The sequence below is a fragment of the Gallinula chloropus genome (genome assembly GCF_964237585.1).
Source record: "Gallinula chloropus genome assembly, chromosome: 13".
In the NCBI taxonomy this organism is placed as follows: Eukaryota; Metazoa; Chordata; class Aves; order Gruiformes; family Rallidae; genus Gallinula; species Gallinula chloropus.
This window is the reverse complement of record NC_140098.1, coordinates 16,024,267-16,048,075: the sequence shown is the minus strand read 5'-3', so window position 1 is coordinate 16,048,075 and position 23,809 is coordinate 16,024,267. Positions and strand designations below refer to the sequence as shown.

The 23,809-nt window shown below is 53.0% G+C and overlaps 1 protein-coding gene across 1 annotated transcript; it reads right to left on the bottom strand.

Moving 5' to 3' along the window:
- Positions 1-12,438: 12,438 nt before the first annotated feature.
- FOXF1 (forkhead box F1) lies at positions 12,439-15,390 on the bottom strand (the record flags this gene model as incomplete). Its single annotated transcript, XM_084270296.1, has 2 exons — positions 12,439-12,599; positions 14,331-15,390. The coding sequence occupies 2 exons, from the start codon at positions 15,388-15,390 to the stop codon at positions 12,439-12,441; spliced, it is 1,221 nt and encodes a 406-aa protein (XP_084126422.1).
- Positions 15,391-23,809: the final 8,419 nt, after the last annotated feature.

Sequence of the window (23,809 nt, the reverse complement as noted above, 5' to 3'; positions counted from 1 at the left end):
GGGTTGATCTGCTGTTTGGTGTCTACATTTGTTAGGCCTGGATCAAAAACCCACCCCTTGGTAGCTGTGTGCAGCCACATGTAGCGAGGTGGTTATGGTCTGTCATCTAAAGGTTGTACTTGCAGATTTGTACTTGTGAGCTCAAAAGCCAGCTGCACAAAATCTGTGTTAAGGGTTACAATCCTGTTTACTAAAAAATGGGGATGGCCTGTTGTTGGGAGTTCTCAGCATATTTTTCATAAAAATGGCCAGGGGCAGAGATGGCCCTTTTTGTGCTCTTGAATAATGGCTGTGGAAACGCTGGCTCAGTCACCAAGTTCTAGAAATAACTAATAATATCAGGAGTTAAGAGATGCTAGCTCCTTTCTCAGCTTTGTTTTGTTAATTCAACCCTTTGTAAAAATTATATTTCTTATTTCAGTCTGGTAGAGGAAAGTGAAGACCAGTTTTCTCCTCTGCTTTTCCCCAAAATGCTTCAGGTGGCTTTTTATGGATGCAGATAAACCACATGCTTTTCTTGATTGTCTTGTCTCTTAATTTGGTGTGATTCCATTGCCTCCATGAAATTCCATTAATAATAATCATTGTGGTGGAAATGAAAAGCAGACAGACCACGGTCTAAAACTTGTGGGTGACTGGTCTGACATGGAGTTGTTTGAAAAGTTGCTGGGCATAGTAGCAAAATCCATTCCTGCTGTGCCTTTGTCATCCCTGGTGTGTTCTTCCTGCACCCACATCAGACAGCGATGAGGTCAGACAGCAGCACTGTCAGCATTACAGTGTGGAAGTGCTATCAGGTACTAGCTTGAGCTGTAAGGTTTGCACACACGTGAACATTCACTTAGGGTCTAAAGGAGAATGATGATTTATTTGCTATGGCTTTTATTACTTCTTTTTTTTTCCCTTTGGTTTCCTATTCCTGAAAAACAAGTTGAATTTTGGCTGAACCATCCTTTCTAAACAGAAGCACTTTTGCCATTGATGCTGGGCACGTAGTCAAAGTAAGCATCTAAATGGATATTTTTCTAAGTATGAGTTGGAAACTTTTTTTAGCCAGAGGGTACTGTTAAGTATATTTTAAGCACATTATTATGCCTCCAGGGTCAGATGTTTCATATAGTATTAAATAAAAAGTTCTCATCATTATCATGTACCCTGTACAGAGGGGCTGAAGGAAAGCATTGCTTCAGCATCTTGTAAGATCAACAAAAGAAAGGTTTCTGGAGAAAAAAACAGTGGCATGCTCTAAAATGCTCTTTTTCTGTAGCTCAAAATTATTTTCAGTATCACTTAGTCTGAATTAAAACATAAGCACTGCAGAGTCCTCTGCGTCTTGTTTCAGAGTTGTGCTGCTCAAGGGTAAGAGTCAGGGGTTATGTTACTACTTAAACATACTCATTACATCATGAGCTTAGAAAGCAGAGGAAAGAAAAGCAAAAAAAAATAATTATCCATCACTGCCTTCCCCTGCCAAACGATGGCAAATTAAGTGACACAATCATTTGATGTCCTTTTTGACTCTTGCTGTGGTGAAGATGCCCAGGTGACCTCAGCTGTTAAAAAGCAGTTGTTCTGCCAATGAAAACTTCCAGCATCTCCAACTTCTCTTGTTGCATTACAGATTGAACTAGCCTTTTCTGGGCAAATCTGTGGGAATTTCCTCCTCTAATTTATTTCCATTCTTAACATCTGAAGTTTCAGCGCAGATACACCTTTACCTGTTACATGATGTCATAAGCCCATCACTTTTTTTCTTGGTATGTTACAATGCCACATCTCACAGTACTCCCTAGTATCTTGCTGCTCTTCCAATGGGCAATTCGCTGTCCAAACCCCACTGTGGAGAAAATGTTAACTAGATAGGGGTGTGTAAGTGAAGTTAAGCTCAGAGAAGAAAAATAATTATGGTAAATTTAAGCTAACTCACTATTCATTAGCATTTTGAATGGACTGGAATAATGTTGTTGATGCTACAATAGTTGTGTTTCAAACCTTAATAGTAATTTTTTTTTTATGCAGGCTGTTAATAAATGGCAAGGTTTCTTGAGCCTTACCATCTTCAGGTCATTAAAAAGTGGTTTTAATTCAAGGTAGCAGCTGCTCCAGGTCAGAGGCAGGCAGCCTGTTGCAAACCCATCTGTACCTGCAGTGAATTGGTTACAACAGAAGTGCAGGTACAAGTTTGTTTCCATCTCTGCTTCAGGAGCAACAACCTGCAGGGAAGGAATTGGTACAGGCAAATGTTGAAAAGGGAACCTGAAGCTGCTGAAGGCTCACCAAGGTTCAGAGCTTCTGCAGAAGCGTGGTAGGGAAGGGCTACACAGAGGCAAAAGTGTCCTCAGAAATCACCTCTGGGGTGCTGTAAGTCCCCACAGGGAAAAGCAGAACTTGGGTATTCACATTCTGAAAAAAAAGAGGGGGGAAAAAAGCATGCCTGGCAGTGAATCTGCTCTGTAAGCCAACCTGTGAAGAGGAGGGTAGAGCTTTCTGGAATGTGTTGTGTATCAAGGCAGCAGGACTTAGAGCCTGTGTGCTCTGAGGTCGATGCGATTTCTGTCTTGGACTCAAAGGAAGCAGGGACAAGGACAGGGCTCTTGAGCTGCTTGGGGCGTTGCCCTTTAGCTAAAAGACATACCAGTGCAAGATGCTGAATTGCTGTTTAATGAAATAATGTGAGACTGCCCAAGGCACACACCTCCATGGCCATCTGGAGGCTTCAGCTGTATGATGTGGATTGTTTTTTTGTTGTGTGCTGACCAAGTTCCTACTTGAGGAAACAGCAAACTGAAGAAAAAGTGAATGGGGCAGTCTGCATCTCTTAGATCTATTGTTTCCAGCTCTCTGCATGCTCAGGAAGACATCAGTTACACCAGTCACTTCTGACTTCTCTGTGAATCCACAAAACTGACATGCAATACATTCATTGGGTTCTGATTTCAGAATGAAACTCGAGGAACTGAAGGCTGCTTGTGTCTTACTTCAGCCCAGACCAAGGCTGTGCAACATACCTAACCATAAGGTCCATGCCATGGAGAACTTAGAGTCTGCACTAACAGGCTTTAAAGATGAGAACCTTTAGTGATAGTTCTTCATTTTGTACCAGTTGTGGCTGTTAGCATGGAGGTTGAACTTGGCTATGTCTATGTAGTTTGTGCCTCAGCTCAGGTGGATTCCAACCCTTAGCTCCCCTCTTTCTTGTGGTGACTGAAGCACCAGTCTAGGACTCCTCATGCCTGCAGCACTGGGGAGAGGGTATCTTTAAGCACTTAACCCCCAATCTCTTTCTGTAAAGGCAGCAGGACATCCCTACTGCTTAAGCCTCTCATGGTAAAAACATCTTCACTGACAAAGGCTTGCCTGGACGCTGCAAAAACCCTCTGAAGCCCTGCTGATAGATGGGTAGTCTGCTTTCAATGGGGAATGAAGTGATCCCTAGCACAGGCTGGGTTTGTAGTTCACTTGCAGCAGCGGAGGAGCCTGCGTTTCACTGCTGTGTGACGAGAAGAAAAGTTCAGCAGGACAATGGGAGAGACTTTACTGAGCCAACTTTGTTCAGAAGTAATTAAAAATGAGGCCTTTCTATTCTCTGCGCAGCCTGATGTCCTCGCTTGTCATGTGGTTCAGTGCATTCTTTCCAGCTCCTTTCATGGCACAAACAAAGTTAGGATGTTGTTATTTGCACGCCTCCCTTTTGGAGGGTTCAGTGGGGAAGGATGCTGGAGACTGGTTGGTGTGAGCAAACCCAGGTCCACTTCTCATGGCAGCTGGGAGGATGTGGGAACCGGCAGCGACCACCCTAGGTGTTACAGCATGGACTTGAGCTTCCCAGGGTGATTCTGCCCTTCTTCTCCTCACTTGTGAGAGAGAAGCAGGGAGAAAACAGCATTGGATGAAGGGAACCTCTACCAGATCCATTAGGCTCAAGAACATGGTGACTTTGGAGGGGATTTTCTTTTGTTGGATGGTATTAGTCACGACGTGGTGTGTGGCACAGAGCAGTGAGGCAACATGTAATCTGCTAACAATAAAAGCGAGGTGGCTAACTGCCACTCAGCACTGAAAGCTATACAATCATTAGGGTTTTCCTTCAGACAGCTATGGCCATGCATTTCCTGGAACAAGGACAAGGCCACACAGCTTCAATCCACCCAAGACAACAGCAAATAAACAAGCCATGTTGCTGTGTAGTCTTCTCTGAGTGACAAGAGTCAGAGATCGTTTGTTTCCATGGACAGAAAAGGGGTGTGTGTCGGGGGGGGAAACCCTCTCACCATCAGGGTGGGATGAGCGTAAAGCCCTCTCCTGCATCCCACAGCCAGGTCCTCATCCAGCCCTCCAACATCTCCATGCGCATCAGTGCCTGGTCCACCCCCCAGAAAACAGTCTTTAAGGACAGAGGCTTTAGCCCATTATCTTTGAAACCAAAAAAAATATCTTGGAAAAGGGATGGTTAATTACAGTCTTCAAGTCTTCTATTATTATTATTATTATTATTATTATTATTATTATTATTATTATTATTATTATTATTATTATTATTATTATTATTTCATTGTCTTCTACTACTCCAAAGGGAGAGACAAATGTTTTTTAAGGGAATGTTTCCATTGAAAAATCTAGCACTGGGAGTACGTATTTCTCTACAACTGGAGTAAGGAGTGAGGAGGGGGAGGAAAAGCGTGTGCAGGGATTTCTCTCATTCCGGTTCCTCAGAAGGAACAGCCCCATGCAGCAGTTCTGGCTCTGGAGGAAACATCTGTGGCTGTGGCCATGTCACTCAGGCAAACATACCCCTCTGTGAGGTAGGCTGTTGTGTATGAATGCTTTTATTTCCTCGTTGCCATCTATTAAATATTATCTCCCTACAAGAAAAGTGCCCCATTTCCCATGTTTTCATGTGTAATGTCCCTGATGTCTGCTGTAAACATCATGAAACGGTTCCCTGCCCCTACACTGACATAGGTAGAAAAGTCACTGCTTTTCATCTTTCAAAGCACTGCAGAACTGTTTAGGGTCGTGTATCCTGCCATTGTTCTGGGCTGGGCATCCCACTGAAGTCCCTGGGAGAAATGAGTTCAGGATATGGAGCTATCTAGTCAATCTTTACAGTGGCCCCAGTAACATCCACGTTTTACAGATGGGAAAATGGGGAAGAGGGAGATGGCTCCTGATAGGCGAGATGCAACGGGCAAACACTCCACTTGGGAAAACAACTGGAGAGAACAGGCTGGAAACTCATCAAAAGTTCTCAAAAGGAAAAAAAAAGCCAACCCACAGTGTGGTATCCTTTGGACTAGTCTGTGTGACAGGTACCTGCTGTCCCAGCCAGGCATCTTGTGCTTCCCAACAGAGAGCTGCAGCATCACGGTGGCTCTGTGGCTGGGAACTATGTGAACCTGCGGGTCCTCCTTCCAGTTGAGGCAGCCCAGCATGAACCTCTCCAGCCCCAGGACAAACCACAGCTCTCTTGCCCAGTGACACAAGATGCAATAGCAAAACAGATGCTTTGCCTGAGATGTGCCTCCTCCTGAGACATAACAGGTCACATAAGCGTCTGCCCATCCCACGCAGGAGCACGTGAAGCTAAAGCAGGGTGATTCTTTCTAAGGAACAAGGCAAACATACAGGACTGTCAGATGGGAGGGGAAAAAGGGCAGGGAGAGAAGGGAAACATTCACCAAATGCTGCAAAAGCTTCTATGTTTCTAGGCTTTAGTGTATCCATTGCTGCCACTCCTTGGTATTTCTGAGGGAGTAATTGTTCAGACAAGAGTAATCCTTATGTTTTTCCAGAGGGATATAGTGTTTCCAGAGCGTTCCCAGGCACCTGCACTGCTCAGGCTCCCAAGTGTGGCATTTCCATCTCTCTGAAGGAGGTGGTTCCCCAGGTAGCTGCTCTGCAGTGGCTTTTCTTTCCCACCACAGAGGAACACAATTGCTGTAGCAAGTTCTGCTCTGAGTGAACTCTTGGTCCTGTAACCTGCAAAACTTTCCAGGCCCTGTCATCCTGCTTTCCCAGGTGTGTTTGCTTATTTTTTCAGTAATTAGCCTGAAGCTGAGCCCAGCCACAGAGCTGCACTTTCTGTACCATTCTGGGTCTTTCAACTCCTGCTGCTTTAAATAAAGAAACTCCTATGGTCAGGCGTGTCTGTTACACCGGTGTAAGAACCACTGAAGTAAAGTATCCCCACATCTCTTTCCATAATTAAGCAGAGATGTTTGGATCTCTAAGGACCATCATTCACTCTGATGCTCCTACCAGTGGTCTGCAAGCTTCCTGGGATCTCTCAGAGGACCTGCAAGGAGCACCCAAGAGGAGAGTCACATTTACTACACACCAATCCACCCTGGTGAATTTTTCCAAAGGATTTGCATCTCCCTTGAAAACAAGAAAGTTAAATAAAATTAAGCTCATTTTAAGGCTGGAGTTTAAACATTCAGCAGAAGTTGTGATAATGGGAACTGGCCTCAAAGAGCCTGTGCAAATAGATCTCCAACCCAGAAGCTCAACAGCAATAAGGTTTATTCCTTCTGTCATCTTTCCTTAATAATATTCTGATTTTAGTTCCTTACTGGGCAAGATAAATAGTGGCAGTGAAAGTAAGTTTAAAAAGCCCAACTGATGTGTGTGCCTTTCCTCACTTGTCGAGCCAATCTGATAATTGTTCCTTTGAATAACATCAGCTCAGGGCTGTGGAGCTGCTGTTAGCACTCAGGGCATCTCCTGCTCATCACAGGGGGCTCTTTAAGCCAGGCACACACTCATCTCCCTTGTCACATATTATGTCCCAGAGGATGACTCCTGATTTCTTGGAGGGGACATACAAATGCCAAGCCCACCAGAGCACCCCACCACCGTCTTTCTCTGCAGAGGTTGGTGTCGGGCAGCAGTTGTGCTTGTAAATCCACATGGAAAGGGAAACAGCTCTTCAGGTGTGGTCTTGTAAAAGCATCTTGGTGACACAGACATCCAAGTCCCCTTTTCAAGACTGATGGGAACTCTGGCTCAGATCCCCTGAGGTACAGAAGTCCCAAACTTCGTGGTTTTGTGGGAGAAATCAAGCACCACCCAGTTATCCTGATAGATCTGAGCCTTACCTGCTGAAAAGTTGGTACCAAGCTCCAAACTTGTCTTTCCAAATACCTGTTTAAAATTCAAGGTGTCTGTTCCCACTTGGTTTTCTGTGAGTCTGGGTTATCCTCCTCCCCACAGAGAGCATCATGTGCTGAGTGTCCGTATTCACGGGCTACTTTCTGCTGTCCCAGGTGTCCCCATCTGTCCCACCTGGGCACACAACAGCCCCAATCCAGAAGTGTCCCCTAAGCAAGTTTCATCTGACGTGTTCAATCATCAATCTAAGGCTGACATAGAAATGATAAATACCATAAATGTGATAAAGGGATGCTCACTTTCAGAGCTCTGGATGCCGGGGGGAGAGGGGGAAAATAAATATATTTATATAGATAGATAGGTAGATAGATAGATAGATAGATAGATAGATAGATAGATATTTTTATCTGTATATATTTATATATATACTTTGAAATACATTTATTTATATAATTATATATTTATTTATATATATAAAATATATATTTTATATATTTTTCTATATATAAAAAAGAGAAAAAGAGAAAAGGAAAGGGAAGCAAACCCGTAACTCCCATCCTGGGGCTAAAAGGTCGGAAACCGCCGGAACCTGCCCGGTTTTAAGGCCGATTCGGTGAAAACCGTAGCCGGGCGGGGAGCGGGGGGGCGGTGCCGGTGGCCGACACGAGGTGGCGCTGCCGCCAAGGGAACGGAGCCCCCCCCCACTCCCCCCCCCACACCCCACCGACGGGGCTCCCCCACCACGACTGGCCCAGCAAGGATCCCTCCAAACAATCCCCCCTTCTCCCCCTCGATGGCATCCCTGCCCAGATGCTGCACCCCCATAAGGACCACAGGTTACCCCAACGCCCCCCCCCCTTCCCCCCCGAGATGTTTGTGTGTGTGTGTCCCACGGAGGACCCAGCCCTACATCTCCCTTTGCGGAGGTTCCACAGCTCATGTCCCTGCGCTAGGGTCCCTGCGGGATGCTCCCTTCAGCTGTGCCCCCAAACGGGACCCTGTGTCCCTCAAACACTCCTGGGGACACAAACCCACCACATGCAGGTGACACGAGTAGATGCGGAGCTCCTCCAGCTCCATGGTGGCCCTGCAAGGAGGGGTCCCTTCACCGTCTTCCTTGCACCCAGAATGGAGCAGAGGGAAGCATCGAGGCTGCCAACACACCCCACCACCCAAATCCTTGCTATGGCAGCACACAGCTCCCCGGGTGCAGCTCACCTGAGGACCTCTGGTACCCTGAGCCAGGGGCACATCTTCTGCCAAATCCAGCTGCAGCCACCAGGTCCTGTTTCTCATCGCCGTCCAAAATTTCAGCCCTGTAGAAAACTCACGGGCCTAAAATTGAGCAGCTGCAATGAGAAACTCCTTTCCTACAGCAGAAATGCCAAAAAAAAAACCCCAAAAAACCCAAAGAAAACTCTGGTGGTGTATCACCTACGGGTTGGGAAGTGGGTGAGGAAGGAGCAGGGAGCAGATCGCTGATAACTGAGCCACAGAGGCTGACCACGGGGCAGGTCTGGGTCGTTACGTGAGCAAATACCACATTTCTGAGCAAGCCTATGTCTCATCTCCTCTTCCAGGGCTCCGACAGCGATTCTGAGCAAGCTTATTTCTCCTCGCCTCCTACCAGAGCCCAACCGACCCTGCAAACGTACAAAGGGACCGCTTGTGATAGCGGCTAGGGGGAGGTTTTTAGCCTCTCCTGGGACAATATGCGCAGGGAAAAAGCGGGTTTGTCTTGTGCAGAAGAAGGGCTGGGGGTAGGGAACCCTCAGGGCTTCATCCTCTCCTCCCTGGTGTAGGTGTCTGAGATGGAGAGCTGCCTGTTTAGACTGCGCTCACTGGCTTGAGGAATATGTGGCGTCCACGGTATGCGGCAGTTCTGTTTTTCCAGGTCTGGAAACCGACGGGAGGGAGGAAAATGAATCGTGTCAACCTTTGTTGGGGGGGGACCAGATATCAAAACTTTCCCCTTCAAGCCGGCCACGAGGCTTGCAAGGTGCCTGCCTCCTCTTCCCAGCCCGGCAGAGGCCAAGCTGTGAAGGCAGCGCAAAGGAGCCAGCCCAAAATTCATCCCAAGGATGAAAATGAACCTTAGGAGTGACAGCGAGGTTTCAGGGAAGGAAGAAGCACTTGGCAGAGACTGAACTCCCAACCCTGGACCTTTATCTCAGCCACACCTAGCACAGATATGTGCTTCGGGAGCAAAAACCTCGGGTTTCAGCTTGTATATACATATATAAATGTATATATGGAGGTGTGTTGCATCCTTTATATATATATATCTCCTTTATATATATATATATCCTTTATATATCTATAAAGGATGCAACACACACATATATATACATATATATGGAGGTGTGTTGCATCCTTTATATATATCCTTTATATATATATATATCTCCTTTATATATCCTTTATATATATATATTTATATAAAGGATGCAACACACCTCCAGCAAGGATGGGGAGCGGTGCAGACAACGATGAAGGGAAGGATCAACCTGTAAAGACCTAAACCCAGGCAGACCCCAATAAATCCCGCAGGCTGATTGCCACCAGCTTAAACAGACCTACTCAAAAAAAAAAAAATTAAAAAAATTTAAAAACACCCAAAAACCCCCCACAAAACCAAAAAAATAACCCCCAAACCACCAACAAAAATACAAACACCAAAACCCTCAACCCCCTCCCCAACAAAAAAAACCCAAACAACACACCCCACCCCGCGAGAAAAGCCTCCACCAACTTTGATGAAGCTTTTCCCACCTGTCTTAATTAAAAACCATTCCTTGAGATGATTTTTTCCCCCTTGCTACCAGCTAACTTTGCTTTTAATTAAGCCGATTACACACAGCGCGGCTAATTAGCTTGCAGTAACCTGATTTCCCTGTGCAAAGACAGAAACGAGCCGCCAATAAGCAGATTAACTCCCGCGCATCTATTTGTGTGTGTGTGTGTGTGCGCGCATATATGCGCATCTTGAGCCTTGATACGGGCGTAGCGGCCCGCGGATTAAAGGAAAAATTCCTGGGTATGGTAGTATCCTTAAATTGAACAAATAAACCCCAAATTTGCAGGAAAAAAGACCTGTTTTTCAGATGAGCCGGGCTTGTGGCTCCGCTCAACGCACCGCGGATTTACCGCTGCCCAGCGCAGGTTGGTGATGCGCAGGAGTTTATCTGCTTGATTTTTTTATTTAATGTATATATATATTTTTTCCACTCGGGGGAAAAACCCGTGGGAAGCTTTAACGCGGTCCTCAGCCGTCGCCAGCGGAAGTTCCGCAGGGCTGGGGTTGGGCCCGGCCTGGCTCCGCGGGGATGCGCGGCTCGAACGGCCCGAAAAAAAAATACCTTTGTCCCTCCTGGGATGGAGGAGGAAGGAAAAGGAGCTGCTGATGCAGCCTTGTCTCCCAGTCAAAGGCAAAGAGCTGTCAAACACCGCCTTTCACTTCTCGGGGCGGGGGGGGATAATTAATAATCAATTTATTTTAAATATAAAAATTAAAATAAAATAATTCGCCTCCGGTTTTGCCCTCCTCGTTATCCTAAGTATTTTTTTTCTGAGGAGAGAAAGGGGGGAGGGACGGACACACACAGCACCCAGGACCCCTCAAAGCTGCAGCCAAACACCCTCACCCTCCCCCCAAAAAAAGACCTTTCCGACTCCGCACCCAGATGCGAAATCATCGCATCAAACACACGAAGCTTTGCAGCGACCGGACCGGGAGCTCCGCGGCCCTCTCCGCGCACTGCGGAGCTCTCCGCGGAACCCGGCGGAGGCCACAGACTCCTCAGATATAACTACGCCTGTTACACCGCATGCTCGTTTATTTGCTGCTCATACAATCGTGAAGCCCATGTACAAATAACATACATGTTTTATTTCGGTTGGAGGGTTATTTTTTCCTTCTTTTTTTTTTTTTTCTTTTCCTTTAGGGATCAGACGTACACAAAAGGGCAGGGAGCAAAAAAAAAAAAAACCAAACCAAAAACCCAACCAAAACCCAAAATAAAACCACCCAACCCACATAATTACAATTTTATACAGTGCAGAAGGAATTAAAATAGGTGTCAACAAACTGTACAAAGTCAGGGAAGGGGGAAAAAAAATATAGAGAAGGGGATGGTGGGGAATAATCCTTCATTATATATATATTTCTATAAAAACATATGGGGAGGGGTTGTCTTTACACAGAGACCATGATCGGTTTAAAATTTACAAAGGTTAACTAAAAAAAAAAAAACCCAACAAAAAAAAAAACCCCAACAAAAAAAAATCTATATGGCAAATATTGCCAACAGAGATTCACCGATTTAATACTGATCAACTGAGACTACTCGTGTCTCCATTATTAGCAACGACAACAAAAAAAGAAATGTAAAATAAATAACAGGATGAGCATGGCTGTCTCTTTTCAAAGTGCCTTATCGTCTCTGCATAGGGTCTGATCCTGCAGTCTTTATGCAGGCCAAAAGAAAAAAATATTAATAGGTAAATTAAAAATAGAAAATCCCTCTGAGAGATTTTTTTTTTTGCCCACTGGGTGTTTTGCCGGGGAAAAAAAAATTAATATATATCTATTTCGTGGAAAAAAGGGCTCGAGGTGTGACGGGATCGAAGGGGCTGGGGCAGGGGGATGCCGGCGGTGAGCCCGCAGCTCTCCGCGGTGCAGCGTGGTGGGATGCGCCGGCTTTGGGGAGGGGGTGTTTTCCAGCTGCCCCCCTCCCCGCCACTCCTCCGCCTCCCATCCCGAGCCGGCTCTGGCGCCCACCAACCGGGATGGTGGCATCACTCGTTGCCCATTCCAAAGCGGAATTAGTCGCGTTTAAAGTTTTCTTTCTCTTTCTTTATTTTTTTTTTGTTTGTTTTGTTGTTGTTTTTTAAAAAAAACCCTCGAAACCTCATTTTTCAAACCCTTAACTCGCCGTCGGGGGAGAGTTCGGGGTGGGTGAAGGAGGTGGGGGTGTGGGGGGGGATTCGCTTTTGCTTTCCTCTCAACCCAACCCCAAGCGAAGAAGCAGAAGAAGGCAGAGACCGTCTGTGATTAAAGACCCGCGTTGGAGGCCGGGTCCCGCCGATGCTCAGCTGCGGGGCAGGCTCGGCCCCGGGGCCGCACGTCCCGGTCCCCCGCCGCTCCCCGGGGCGCCTGTCTATACCTCCTGAACAAAGCCAGTCTGCGGAGACATCCCCCCCCCCGCCCCCGCCTCTCCTTCCACCGAGAAGGTCCTGGTAGGGGGGAGCTCGAGGTGTGTGTGGGGGGATGCTCGGTGCCCGGGTCAGGCCTTTGCCGGCCCCAGGAGGTGTTTTTTCCGCCCCGTATCACATAACGCACGGCTTGATGTCCTGGTATGTCACTTGTTGGTGGTAATAGGAGCCGCTGCCCGCTGAATGCATGGAGGAGGAGGCCATGGCGTTGAAAGAGAAGACGAATTCCTTTCTGTCGCACATGCTCGGAGACTGGGAGTGATACCGCGGGATGCCTGCGGGACGGGGAGGGGAAAGATTGTCAGCCGTCGGAATTATATTTAGTGGAGGAGGTCGAGCGCTGCTGGGGAGGGGGGGGGGGGGGGGGAAGGAGGGGTGGGGGGGGTGAGGATGCCGCCGTCTGGGGTGTAGGAAAACCCAAACCAACACAACAAAACCCAAACCCTCCGTAAGCCCCTGGGTATCCGCGCGAAATCGGGTGTAATTTTGCATGCACACAAATAACACGGGCAAGCCCTGGGCTCCGCGGGCGCGGACAGGTGCGGCGGAGGGAAGTTCCGCGGCCCCGGCACGGCGAGGCCCAAGGACGCTTCGAAGAGACGGGATTCGGTTTGGTTCAGGTTTAGGAGGGTGGGGTTTTTTTTACCCCGTTTCTTCCCCTTGAAGGTGCGGGCTGCTGTTTCCCATCGTCTCCGCCCGCGCGGAATACCCGCGGGGTGCGGAGCGGGGAAAGCTCGGTCCATTCGTTCACTGGGGACCGGCGGCAGAGACCGGGGCGGAAAGGCCGAGGGCGAAACGCCGCCAAGAGCGGGGCTGCTCCCGCCCTTTCTGTCGCCAGTCGGGACTTAAAAAACTCCCCGAAAATTTGGGGTGCGCTGGGGACGAGCATCCGCTCGGGGACCCGGCTCCGGCGCCGTCAATTCGGGTGTTAACCCGAAGCATTTCGGTTAAGGCCGCGGGCGGGCCCGGTGGCTCCTCGGGAAGGATTTTCGCTCGGGTTTTCCAGCGGATCCGGTGCGCTCAGCCGGAGCCGGGCCCGACCCGGGGGCAGGGGGGTGTCCGCAGGCAGGTCCCGGCCCGGCCGGCGCTGTGCCCGGGCTCGGCCGCTCCGTACCCACCCGGCTGGTGATTTTTTTCCCCCATCTCTCTTGGTGGGTTTTGACCTGCAAACGATCCGTTTCGCGCCCCTTTCTGACAGGCGCTTCTGGCTCCCACGGAGGCCAGGGGGTGATGTGCAGGGAGCCCCCCAAACCCGCCCCTTCACCCGGCCACGGCTCCAGGGCTAACCGTACCCCGAGGAACCCCCCTCCCCGAGGTCAACCTGGGCCGCAGGACGAAGCTCAGCGCCGGCCTCGTCCCGTCTTAGGCCTCCTCCCGGCCGATCCAACACCTTCCCCCACCGTCCCCAGGAGCCGGGGGGCAAATCCACCCCCGGCAGCTCCATCCCGGGGCTGCGGGACTGCGGGGGACCCGGGCCACCGACTTCCGCAAGGGCGGAGGGCGGCGATGGGCCTGGAAAACACAACCCCGAGATGGCGGGGGCCCGGGGACGGGAGGGGACAGTGGACACTCCGGTGGGGAAATATCCCTCCTTCCCTCCCTTTTTGTTTTAATCCCTTCATCCAGGTCCCCGTGAAGGTGAGAGACCCCTCGGGCCCATCCCCGACCTCGCCTTCCCGCAGTTCCCCGCCTGCCGTAGCCCACTGGTCCTAGGCCCGGGGCAGCCCCGGCGGCAGAGCAGCCTCCCGGGGGAGCGGAGCTCCCAGCCCCGCAGCGGCGGAAAGCGGGTCCCCCATCGGGGCGAGCCCCGACGGCTGCTCGATTCCCCCCCCCGGGAAGGAGGGCGAGGAGAGGGGGGAGCCGGGGTGCGTTAAATCAATCCGCTAAGCGGGGCGGCTCGGCGGAGATCCACGCGTGGCCGCGGAGCGCACCCTCCCCGCCCGCAGCCCCCGGCCGACCCCCGCGGCGGCGGTCTGGGGTCTTTCCCACGCGTGTCCGCGCCTTACCTTGCAGCTCGGCGGTGTTGTGGCTGTTCTGGTGCAGGTAGGGCTGGTCGAGGGAGTGCGTGGAGAGGCTGGAGGAGAGCGGGTTGGCCGCGGGGTTGCAGGGCGAGAGGGGCTGCTGCTTGATGTAGGACGCGCCGGTGTTTAAGGCCGCCGAGGCGGACGGAGCCCACGCCGAGGCCGAACTGGAGTAAACCGAGTGGGGCTCCATCACGCCGCCGCCGGCGAGCAGCGGGGAGGCGGGCACGGAGCTCTCGTGGTGCGGGTAGTCCCCCGCCGAGGAGCCGGTACAGCTGCCCATGTAGGAGTGCCCGCCGTTGGCGGGCAGGTGGGGCACGGAGTGTCCCGCCAGGCCCATCCCCTCCACGTTGCTGGACAAATGCCCGTTCATCATCCCCAAGCCCCCTTCGAGGGAGAGGCTGTTGGGGGGGCAGGAGAGCCCGCCGGCTGAGCCCTGGAAGCCGTAGCTCTCGGGGAGATGGTTGAAGCTGAGCCCGTTCATCATGCTGTACATGGGCTTCAGCGCTTGGCATTTCCTCCTGAAACCGCGGGGTCGGCGGCGAAACGAGCCCTCCTCGAACATGAACTCGCTGGCCGGGTCGATGGTCCAGTAATGGCCCTTGCCCGGGCGTCCCAGCCCTTTGGGCAGCTTGATGAAGCACTCGTTGAGCGAGAGGTTGTGGCGCACCGAGTTTTTCCAGCCCTGGTAGGAGCCTCGGAAGAAGGGAAAGCGGCTCTGTAAGAACTGGTAGATCTCGCTGAGGGTCAGGCGTTTGGAGGGCGAGCTCTGGATGGCCATGACGATGAGGGCGATGTAGGAATAAGGCGGCTTCTCCGGCCGCCGGATCCCCGCGTTAGTTTTCTTCGCCTTGGGACCTCCGCTGCCCGGGGCGCCGCCGCTGCCCGGAGCGCTGCCGGTCGCCCCGCCGGGAGCCGCGGAGGCGGCGTCCATGGCCGAGCTCTGCGGCTGTTTCTCGGCCACGGAGGACATGGGGCCGTAGCTGCTCTGCACCGGAGGAGGAGGGGGCTGAGAGGACAGAGCCTGCTGCGCTTCTGCAGTCATCTACGGCCAGGTCCGCGGCGGCCAGCCCCGGCCCTCCTCCGCCACCCTCCCCCACGCGCCCCCCCAAAAGGCCACGCTGCTGGGGGCTCGCCGCCACTCACCCCCCCCACCCTCGGCCTCCTCCCGGCCCCCCGGCGGGGTTTCTTTCCACCGGGAGACTTCAACCCTCCGTGGATAAACAAATGGAAGCGACGACACCCCTCACCCCCCCCTTTTGCCTCCTCCTCCCACTTTATCCCTAAATCCGAGCCCGGTTGCAGCAGGCGAGCGAGAGGCGGAGGGTCGGGGGGGGGGGGGGGGGGGGCGCAGGGAGGCGGGTTGGGGGGGCGGGTGGAAGCGATCTCAGCTCGGCTGCTGCGAAAGAGAAGCCGGCGGCCGCCGCCTGCCCCGCTGCCCCTCGGCGGGCCGGGCTCCTGGGGCCGCCGCCGCCGCCGTCCCCCCCCCGCCGCCTTCCCCGCCGCCGCTGCCGCCGGCTCTAGCTGGGTTGGCGCTGCCGGTGCTGCGGGGAGCTGCTTCCCATCGCGGTGGCTGTCGAGTCTGCCCCCGGTCCCGCCGCTCGCCTTTTACTTTATCTCTTGCAGCGGCGTCTGCCGCTCCTTGACAGACGTAAGAGCGGAGAGGAGATCCCCGCCCCGACCCGCTCCCCCACGCCCTCCCGGGCGGCCCCCTCCGCCGTCCTGTCCCGGCCCCCCTCCGCTCCCCGCTCCCAGCTGCTGGGCAGCTTTTAAAGAGCCCTTTCCACGCCGCCCTGACCGACACGGGGGCTGCGCGACGCATCCCTGCCCACCGCGGGGGGAGGGGGTGTGTGTGGTGTGTATTTGGGATGCTGAGTGTGTGTGGGGGGTGTATGTATGTGTGTGCCACGCGTGACCGCGGCGCTGCGTGGGGCGTCCCGACCTCCCCCCCCTCCCCCGCACACACACCCCCGTCCCGCTCCCTCCCTCCCCCGCTGGCTGTGCTGAAAATCACGGGGGAGAGTAGGAAGGGCCCCACGCGGGCTGTGGAAGGGGCCGGGGCGCGGCAGTTCGGGCCTGCGGGCAACGCGGAGCTTCCGCGGGCGGCGCAGGGTTGCGAAGGCGCTGAGCGACGGCGCGGCCTCCGCACAGCGCGGAGCTTCACCCACTTTAAACCCCCTCTTCGTGCGCTCTTTTAAGCTCGGCGGGCCCGGGCAGGATGTTTATACTGCGCAATGTAAACACGGGCTCGGGGGTGCTTTAATAAAAAGAAATCGGCGAAAACTCTTGCTGCCTCTCGAAATGCCCTTTTCTGCCTCCGCCGCCGGTCCGGGGATGGGAACGGGCTTCGGACCCCTCTCCTGCTCCGTGGCTGCCTTAGGGATGAGGGTGGGTTGTTTTTTTTAAGTTTAGGGGGGTTGTTTTTTTTTGTTTTGTTTTGTTGCGGGGGTATATAAATCTGTGCTGAAGGTTTACTGTTGAATGCCAGGAGCCTGATGTTCAGCTCCGGCAGATGCCACGGGTACACGCAAGGGGTGGCAAGGGGAGTGGGGGTGGCAGGGAGGAGAATAGGAAGTTGGGGGGGGGGGGGCAGAGACCCCCTTTTCTCTTTCCCTACCCCAAAAAACCCCCACCAAACCCACACAAAACACGCTTTTGTGAATCTCCCCATCAGGAGAGCTGTCACTCGCTCTTCGAGGTAAGTCTCTTTAAGCCTTTGTCACCTTCTTATGGACCGCGCGTGGAAACCTGCGCTCCGGAGTGGGGGTTGGGGGGTTGGGAGGGTGGGTGACACGGCTGCTGGAGCCTGGGCTCCTTAGGGATGCTGGCTGGCAGCAGAGCAGATGTGCTGGCTGTTGCTGCCTGCTCGCTTTCAAGATTAGGGAAAGGAAGAGAGTGAAGAAGTTGGGGGGGGGAGGGAAGAATAATACTTTTTAAAAAAAGATGACAAAACTCGTCCCCCCCCCCCCCCCGTTGCAGGCCGCAGGGCAATGCTGTGGGTCCGTCCCTACTGCACCCTCTGCAGAGAGAGAGGGCACACCCCGTCTTCGAGATTCGCTTTTAAAGTTTTTAATGATAATTTAATACCTTTTAAAAGAAAGACAGATACCGATCGGGTTCCCAAAGCCCCTCCGCGTTATTCGCGAGCAGTTGTGAGCAGCCTCCGGGGCGCCTGTCACATCTGTGATACAACCAAGAGGGATTTGACATCAGGGGCTTCCCTCCCCCTCCCCCCCCCCCCCCCCCCCCCCCCCGCCCCGCTTCCCCCTTCCCATCTTCTGCCCCCTCTCCGCAAAATAATTCCTCTTGCAGAAAGCACCGGCCCTCCTGTTCACGGGACAAGGGGAGAAAATTTGGGGACGGGGAGAGGCAAGGGGGAGCCCTGGGCAAATCCCAGGCCAGGCAGGTACCTGGGGAGGAGGTGGAGGAGGGAGGGAGCAGTTATTTCTGGAGCTTTTCCTTTGAAGAGGAGGAGGAGATGGGGCTGCTCCGGCTGCCCGGAGAGGCGGCGACCGCTGTTCCCTCCCGTCCGGGTCCGCCGGGCGCGGAGCGGAGCGCGGAGCGCGGAGCAGAGCGGCTGCTCAGGGAGAAGGGGAAATCATCCCCAAAATCGCTTTTTTTTCGGGAAGATATTACCTTCTCCGGGTGCTTATAGCTGACAGAATACACACACCCTCCCCGCTCCTCGCTGGATTTTTAAAATCATTATTTTCGGGGGAGCGCATCGTTGACCCTGAGCTTTGTTCCCCATCGAGTGTCCCCCCCATCCCCCGGAGCGGGAGAGGGGCGGGGCTGGGTGCGAAACGGGTGTTTGTCTTTGTTTTACATCTCTCTGCGCCTTGAATGTCCCCTACCTGTCCCCAAAACACTCGGGGGGATGGAGCTCGAAACACCACACAAAGAACTCGTGTGAAAACCACGGTCAAAACCGTCGCCACCGGCAGAGTTTCCACGAGGAAAGAAAGTATCTCCGGGCAAAAACACCCCCATCCTCTCTAAAAATCAAACCATTCGCCTTCAAAGAAATTCAGTTCCTGCAGAAGTGCCTTTCCCCCACTCCACCCACCCCCCCACTCCCCCCCCCCCCCACCCCCCGGCAGGATCTTTTTGGTGGTTGAAGGTTTGTTTCCAGATGTATTTATTATAGCCAGCAAACGTTACAATGGAAATATGTCACCCCGGGTTTTACAGGCCTCGCCGTGGGAATAGCAGGAACGTTGGAGGGTTTTAAACCGAGCCCGTGAATTAGGGAAGGGAGAATTTAGGGGAGGAAAAGCCGTGTCTGATGTACGAGAAGGATGCTGGTGTGCGGGGCCGGCTTTGGAGGGATGGAGGAGAGCGAAAGACGCCGGGAGAAGGGTTGGTGGTGACACTTTATTGCTTACAAAACCTTCTCGTAGGTCCCAGAAGCACTTCCCGATCCGAGAAGATGGGCCTCGGATGGGTTTTTGGAGGGGAGAGGACGGGACTGTTTCTGGGTGGAAGATGCGGGTTGGCGCCCGCGGATGAACGGGACTGATTTTGCTGGTGGTTTGGGTGGGTTAATCAGGTCCGCCCCCAGCCCCCGGCGGGGGACGACATGCAGGAAGGAGGGGAAGGGGGGAAGAAGGAAAAAAAAAGACCATCTAGAACAATTATCCCTGCTAATCCCGGCACTTTTTGGAGCCCGTTTTGCCTGCCCGGCCCCGCATATTCCCCGCGACCACCCCCGGCCCCGCTGCGCTTCCCAACCGGCTCCTTCCCAAACCCGCTCCCCTTCCCCCCTCCCCGCTCCCCCACTCCCCCCGCCCAACTCCCCGAAACTCGGCAGTGTTTTGTGTAAAAATAGACAAATCCGAGCTTTCTTCCTTTTCCTGCGCCGAAGGTATTTTTACTAGCTAATTGCTTAAGTGAAGTCAACTTTGCAACCAGGCCGGGTGTAATCCGAGTATGGAAATGTATATAGGTGGTATTGTTATAGGCGGGCTGGGTGCTGCTCCGAGAGGGGCCGGGGTGTTCCTGCGAGCCCGGACCACCCAGGGCGAGGGGAGTGACCGCCTCATGTCCCCCTCCCCGCTGCCCCTGCTTTGCATTAACACCACCCGCAGGACACCCCCCCCTCTCTTTTCCCCCCAGCACCAGACCTTTTCCCTCCGCTTTTATATATATATATATATATATATATATATATATATATATATATATATATATATTTTTGCTGTGGGGATTTAGTTTGGGGTTTGTTTGGGTTATTTTTTTATTGTTTTTATGGGGTTTTGGTTTGTTGGGTTGGGGTTTTTTTTTTCGGCCGCGGCCATCCCCGTGGCCGCTGGCCCCAAATCCGCCGCAAATTGATCCCTAAATGTTTATTTAAGGCCGAGGAGGGGTGTGTTCAAGCGAGGGGGTCAAGAATGGGGAGAGAGGCGCCGGAGTTGGGGGGTGTCCTGTGTGTGAACGGGCCGAGGGAGAAGTTGTATTTAGGGGGAGGCACACGCACAACCCTCTCCTCTCCCCGCCAAGAGGTTTTTCGGGTCCATCATACGGCAGCGATTTGCCCCACGCGTGTGTGTGTGTGTGTGTATGTGTATGTGTGTGTCCGATCGCGGGCCCTTTCCCGGTGACACCCGCAGACCGGCCCCTCTCATCCTCGGGGTACCGTGTGGGCAGAGTCCGGAATCTGGGACCGAGCGGAATCTGGGAGAGATTTTAGGGGGGAAAAAACAAGCTGAACCCGGGAGCGGGTGCGGAGCAGAGTGGCTGCGGGGACGTGCGGGCTGGCGCTCAGCCTCCGCGTCTCAGGCAGAAGTTCAGGCTTTGGTCAGAAAAAGGGGGGGGGGGGGGGGGAAGAAAAAAAAAAATGTAAAAAGAAAAAGGAAAATCTTACATTTCTCCCCCCTTTGTCTCCCTTCCCCCCCACCACCGCCCGTCCCGAGACTGCCTCTCTCCCCCCCCCCCCCCCAACCCACATTTTCCATGACGTCCTTCGATGAAATATTACAGCACAGGAATTTACAGCCTTCTTCAGCGCAGGATTTTTTAGGAGTTTTCTGGCAGGACCCAGTCCCTGCAATACAAATCGGTTCCAGCGATAATAAGCTCCGAGCGCTACCACTTAGACACAATCGCTTCCCACAGAGATCTTCCAAATATCTCCGGGTATTTATATCCCTGCTCAGGGATGGATAGCTAGAATACTTTCCCGGAGGGATGCTATTTGGTTGGCTGGGATTCAGCCCCGAGGACCTGGGTACCGAGAGAATCAGTGGGGCTGAGCTGGAGCAGAGCTGGGACACGGCGAATGATGCCCCGGCCATTCCTCACTAAGCAAACTAGTCCTTAAAAGCATTCCGAATTGTAAATTTAGGTGTAAATCCAGGTGTAAATCCAGGTGTAAATCCAAGCTGGCGCTGCTGAGGCATCCGTGGCTTCTCGGATAAATTTTCTTCCTTGGAGGTCTCCTCTAGTGACCGCGCCCGGTGCTGGGGATGCCCCCAAACCGAACAGGACCCTCGGGAAGGGACACCCCCTCCTCTCCCAGCCCCTTGGCAGAGCAGTGTGGCACTCAGACAAAACGGGGAGCCATTTCCACTTTTTTCTAGCCTCAAACTGCGGCGATTAAGCGGCAAAATGGGGACGGCGATGCGGGAGAAATGATTTTTGTGGGGATTCGGGAATCCTTTCCAATTCCCGACGTGTCCCGGAGCGAAAACCCCGTCCGGGTCGAGCCGGGCCAGGGAATCCCCTCCAACCGGGGAGGGCGAGGGGCTTCCATGGGACTTAGCCTTATTTCCAGGCTTATCGAATGTGGGTTTTTTCGTTGTTTTCTTCCCAACTTTAAACCAAAACCCCGTCGAAAGTGCCCCGGTGTGCCGATGCTAGCGAGGGAGGGCGTTTTTAGGGTCGAGCTGGCGAGGGCCCCCGGCCCCCCGTTTCGGGGTGTCACACAAAAATCCTTCTGTAAGGAGAGGTGACAGAAACTAAAACGGAATTGCCCAAATCAAGGAGGAAACCGTTATTTTCTTGCTCGGGTGCTAAAAGCCGAGGGGACGGTATATTGTCGGGCCATATCTGGCGGCTTCTTCTGCACTTCGATACGGAGGGAGATGCGGAAAATAAACCCGATGTGTTTTGGAAAGGATACGGCCTCCTTGTGCTGCCCTCGGTGCTCAGACACGGGGAACAGCAGTGTCTGGATGTGCCCCCCCCTCCCCGGTGCGGAGGGATACCCTGATCCCCTGAGCTGGGGGTGAGGGTAGGGGGATCCCTAAGGAGAAACCCTGGGACGGGGTATGTGGGAGAACCCGCGCGGTCCCCCCGACCGTGCAAGAGCCCCGGGTCCGCGTTCGGTGTTGCTGGTCCCGGTGGGCTCCTCGGAGGGAGAAATGACCTTGTGTAGCATGGTCCTCCCCGGTATCACCGAGGCAGGAGCATCACCCGGGGCGGGAGTGGGTGCGACACCCGGGATAGTGTCCCTGGGGTCTACAGCATCGGGGTTCTCAGCAGCAACCACCCCTTCTGCCTTGTCACCTGCCCAGCGGGGACAGAGGGCTGCAGCCACAGAACCATCCACGCAGGAGGCGGCGGTTCCCCGTGGGGAGGGATGCGGCCAGCGAAGGATGCTAAGGAGAGTAAGGAAAGGCTGGCACCATCTCCGGGTAGTGACAACGACCTGTCGGGAGGTCCCGACCTGCGCAGGTACCTGGCCGGGAGGAGAAAAGCCCCTGGTTTGTCTCGGCATGCGAGAAGGCCCCTGATGCAGCAGAGGGGCTTTGTCCCTCCAGTGTTTGCCCACTGAGGTCCCACGCTGCCCCGGGACCGGCCAGGTCCGCCCCATTTGCAAAAGCGGCTTTTGCTGGAGGCAGCCCCGGAGCATCCCCCCGGGAAACAATCAAATCAAATCAAATCAAATCAAAACCAAATCCACCCGTGGACGGTTCTTTGGGTCTTTAGCTGCAGGGATTGGGACCGGGCTGCAGAGCGGCCTTGCAGCCCCCAGGCAGCATATGGAGGGCGGAGGCGGGGGCTGCACTGGCCAAGGATAAAGGCCCGCGGCCCGGGACAGAGGGGTTGCAACGGGCTTTGCCTGCCCGCCCCGGGGATACCCTCCTGTCCGGACCGAGGTCAGCCCGCACAGCTAAACCCTGTGTCCCAGGACAACCTCATGGTTTTTGGTTGGGTTTTTTTTTAAACCTTTTTTCTATAGTAAATTCCGTATCCAAACACCATTCCCTCCCTTCCCCAACCCAAAGCGGGGGAGGTTCAGGACTCATGTTCACAAACAACGTGAAAAATCCCCGCCGTAAACAGCTGCAGTTCCCATCTCCCTGCTCCCCTCTTTGCCGAGGCGTGGGGACGGCTTTTCTTGGAAGATCTCCCGGCAAAAAAACCTGTTTTCCATCGTTACTATTATTATTTTATTTTTTTAAAAATGAATAAACTCCCATCTAATGATATATCTCTTAATTGGGGGACCTTGGCTGCTCTGTGGTAGACTAGCGGGCTGGGCAGCCACACTACGGGATGCTGCAGATTCGTGACCCCCAGCGCAAACTGTTAAAAGACATCCAAAATCGGTTAATCATCTTTCCTACCTCTCATAAAACGATGCCTTTCGTACAACCTCTCCCTAGACAAATAATATAAGCGATATTTTTTTTTTTTTTGGGAGAGGGGCTTAAAAAAATTTCTGCAGGGAACAAAGTACTCGGTTGGCATTCCCGAGAAAGATGCTCGGTGGGTATGAGAAATACCCGAGCCGAGGTGGGAAGGTTTGGAACTCCGTAGCACCCATTATTATGGTCCGAAATTAACAGATTCCTGCAGCAAAGCAGTTGCTTTTTGCGAGAATCAGACTGATAACGGGAACGGAGACATTAATCTCCGTTCATCTCATGCACATCAGATTTTTTGGGGAGCGGTAGAAGGGGACATGAATTTGTGAAAGCTGGAGAAGAAAGGGGAAGAAATCCTTATTAAAACCTCACCAAAACTGGCGCGGAACTCCCTAAAATAATCGAACAACGAGCCCTGAAATAGTTTAGGTTTTCCTGCTTTCAAAATCGCTCGCTGAATTATAAATCCCCCCTCTCTCCCCACACGGTTTTTGCAGAGCACCCTCAGCTCCGCGCTCTTCATCTCCCTTAAATTCCAGTTCTTAAAACACAACAAAGTCATTTTGCATCTTAAACCCCCTTAAAACCGTGGAAACTCCTGCCTGGCCCCAGGATGCTGGAACAAATCCCTTTCTCCCGCAGATTTTGCGGGCTACCTGCGGGTGGAAGATGCTGCCCGAGGGTTTGAAGTTGCAGCATAATATTTTTTTCTTAGAGGATCATTCGTTTCTCCTTTGAAAACGATCGAATTCGGATCCTTCGCTCAAAGCACCGCCGGCTCACGGACTTTTGTGTCCCCCCCCCCGCCCAGTGGTATTTTCCCCCCGTGAAGGGAAGGTGATGCCGCAGCCGCGGAGCTTCTTGCGGGGACGG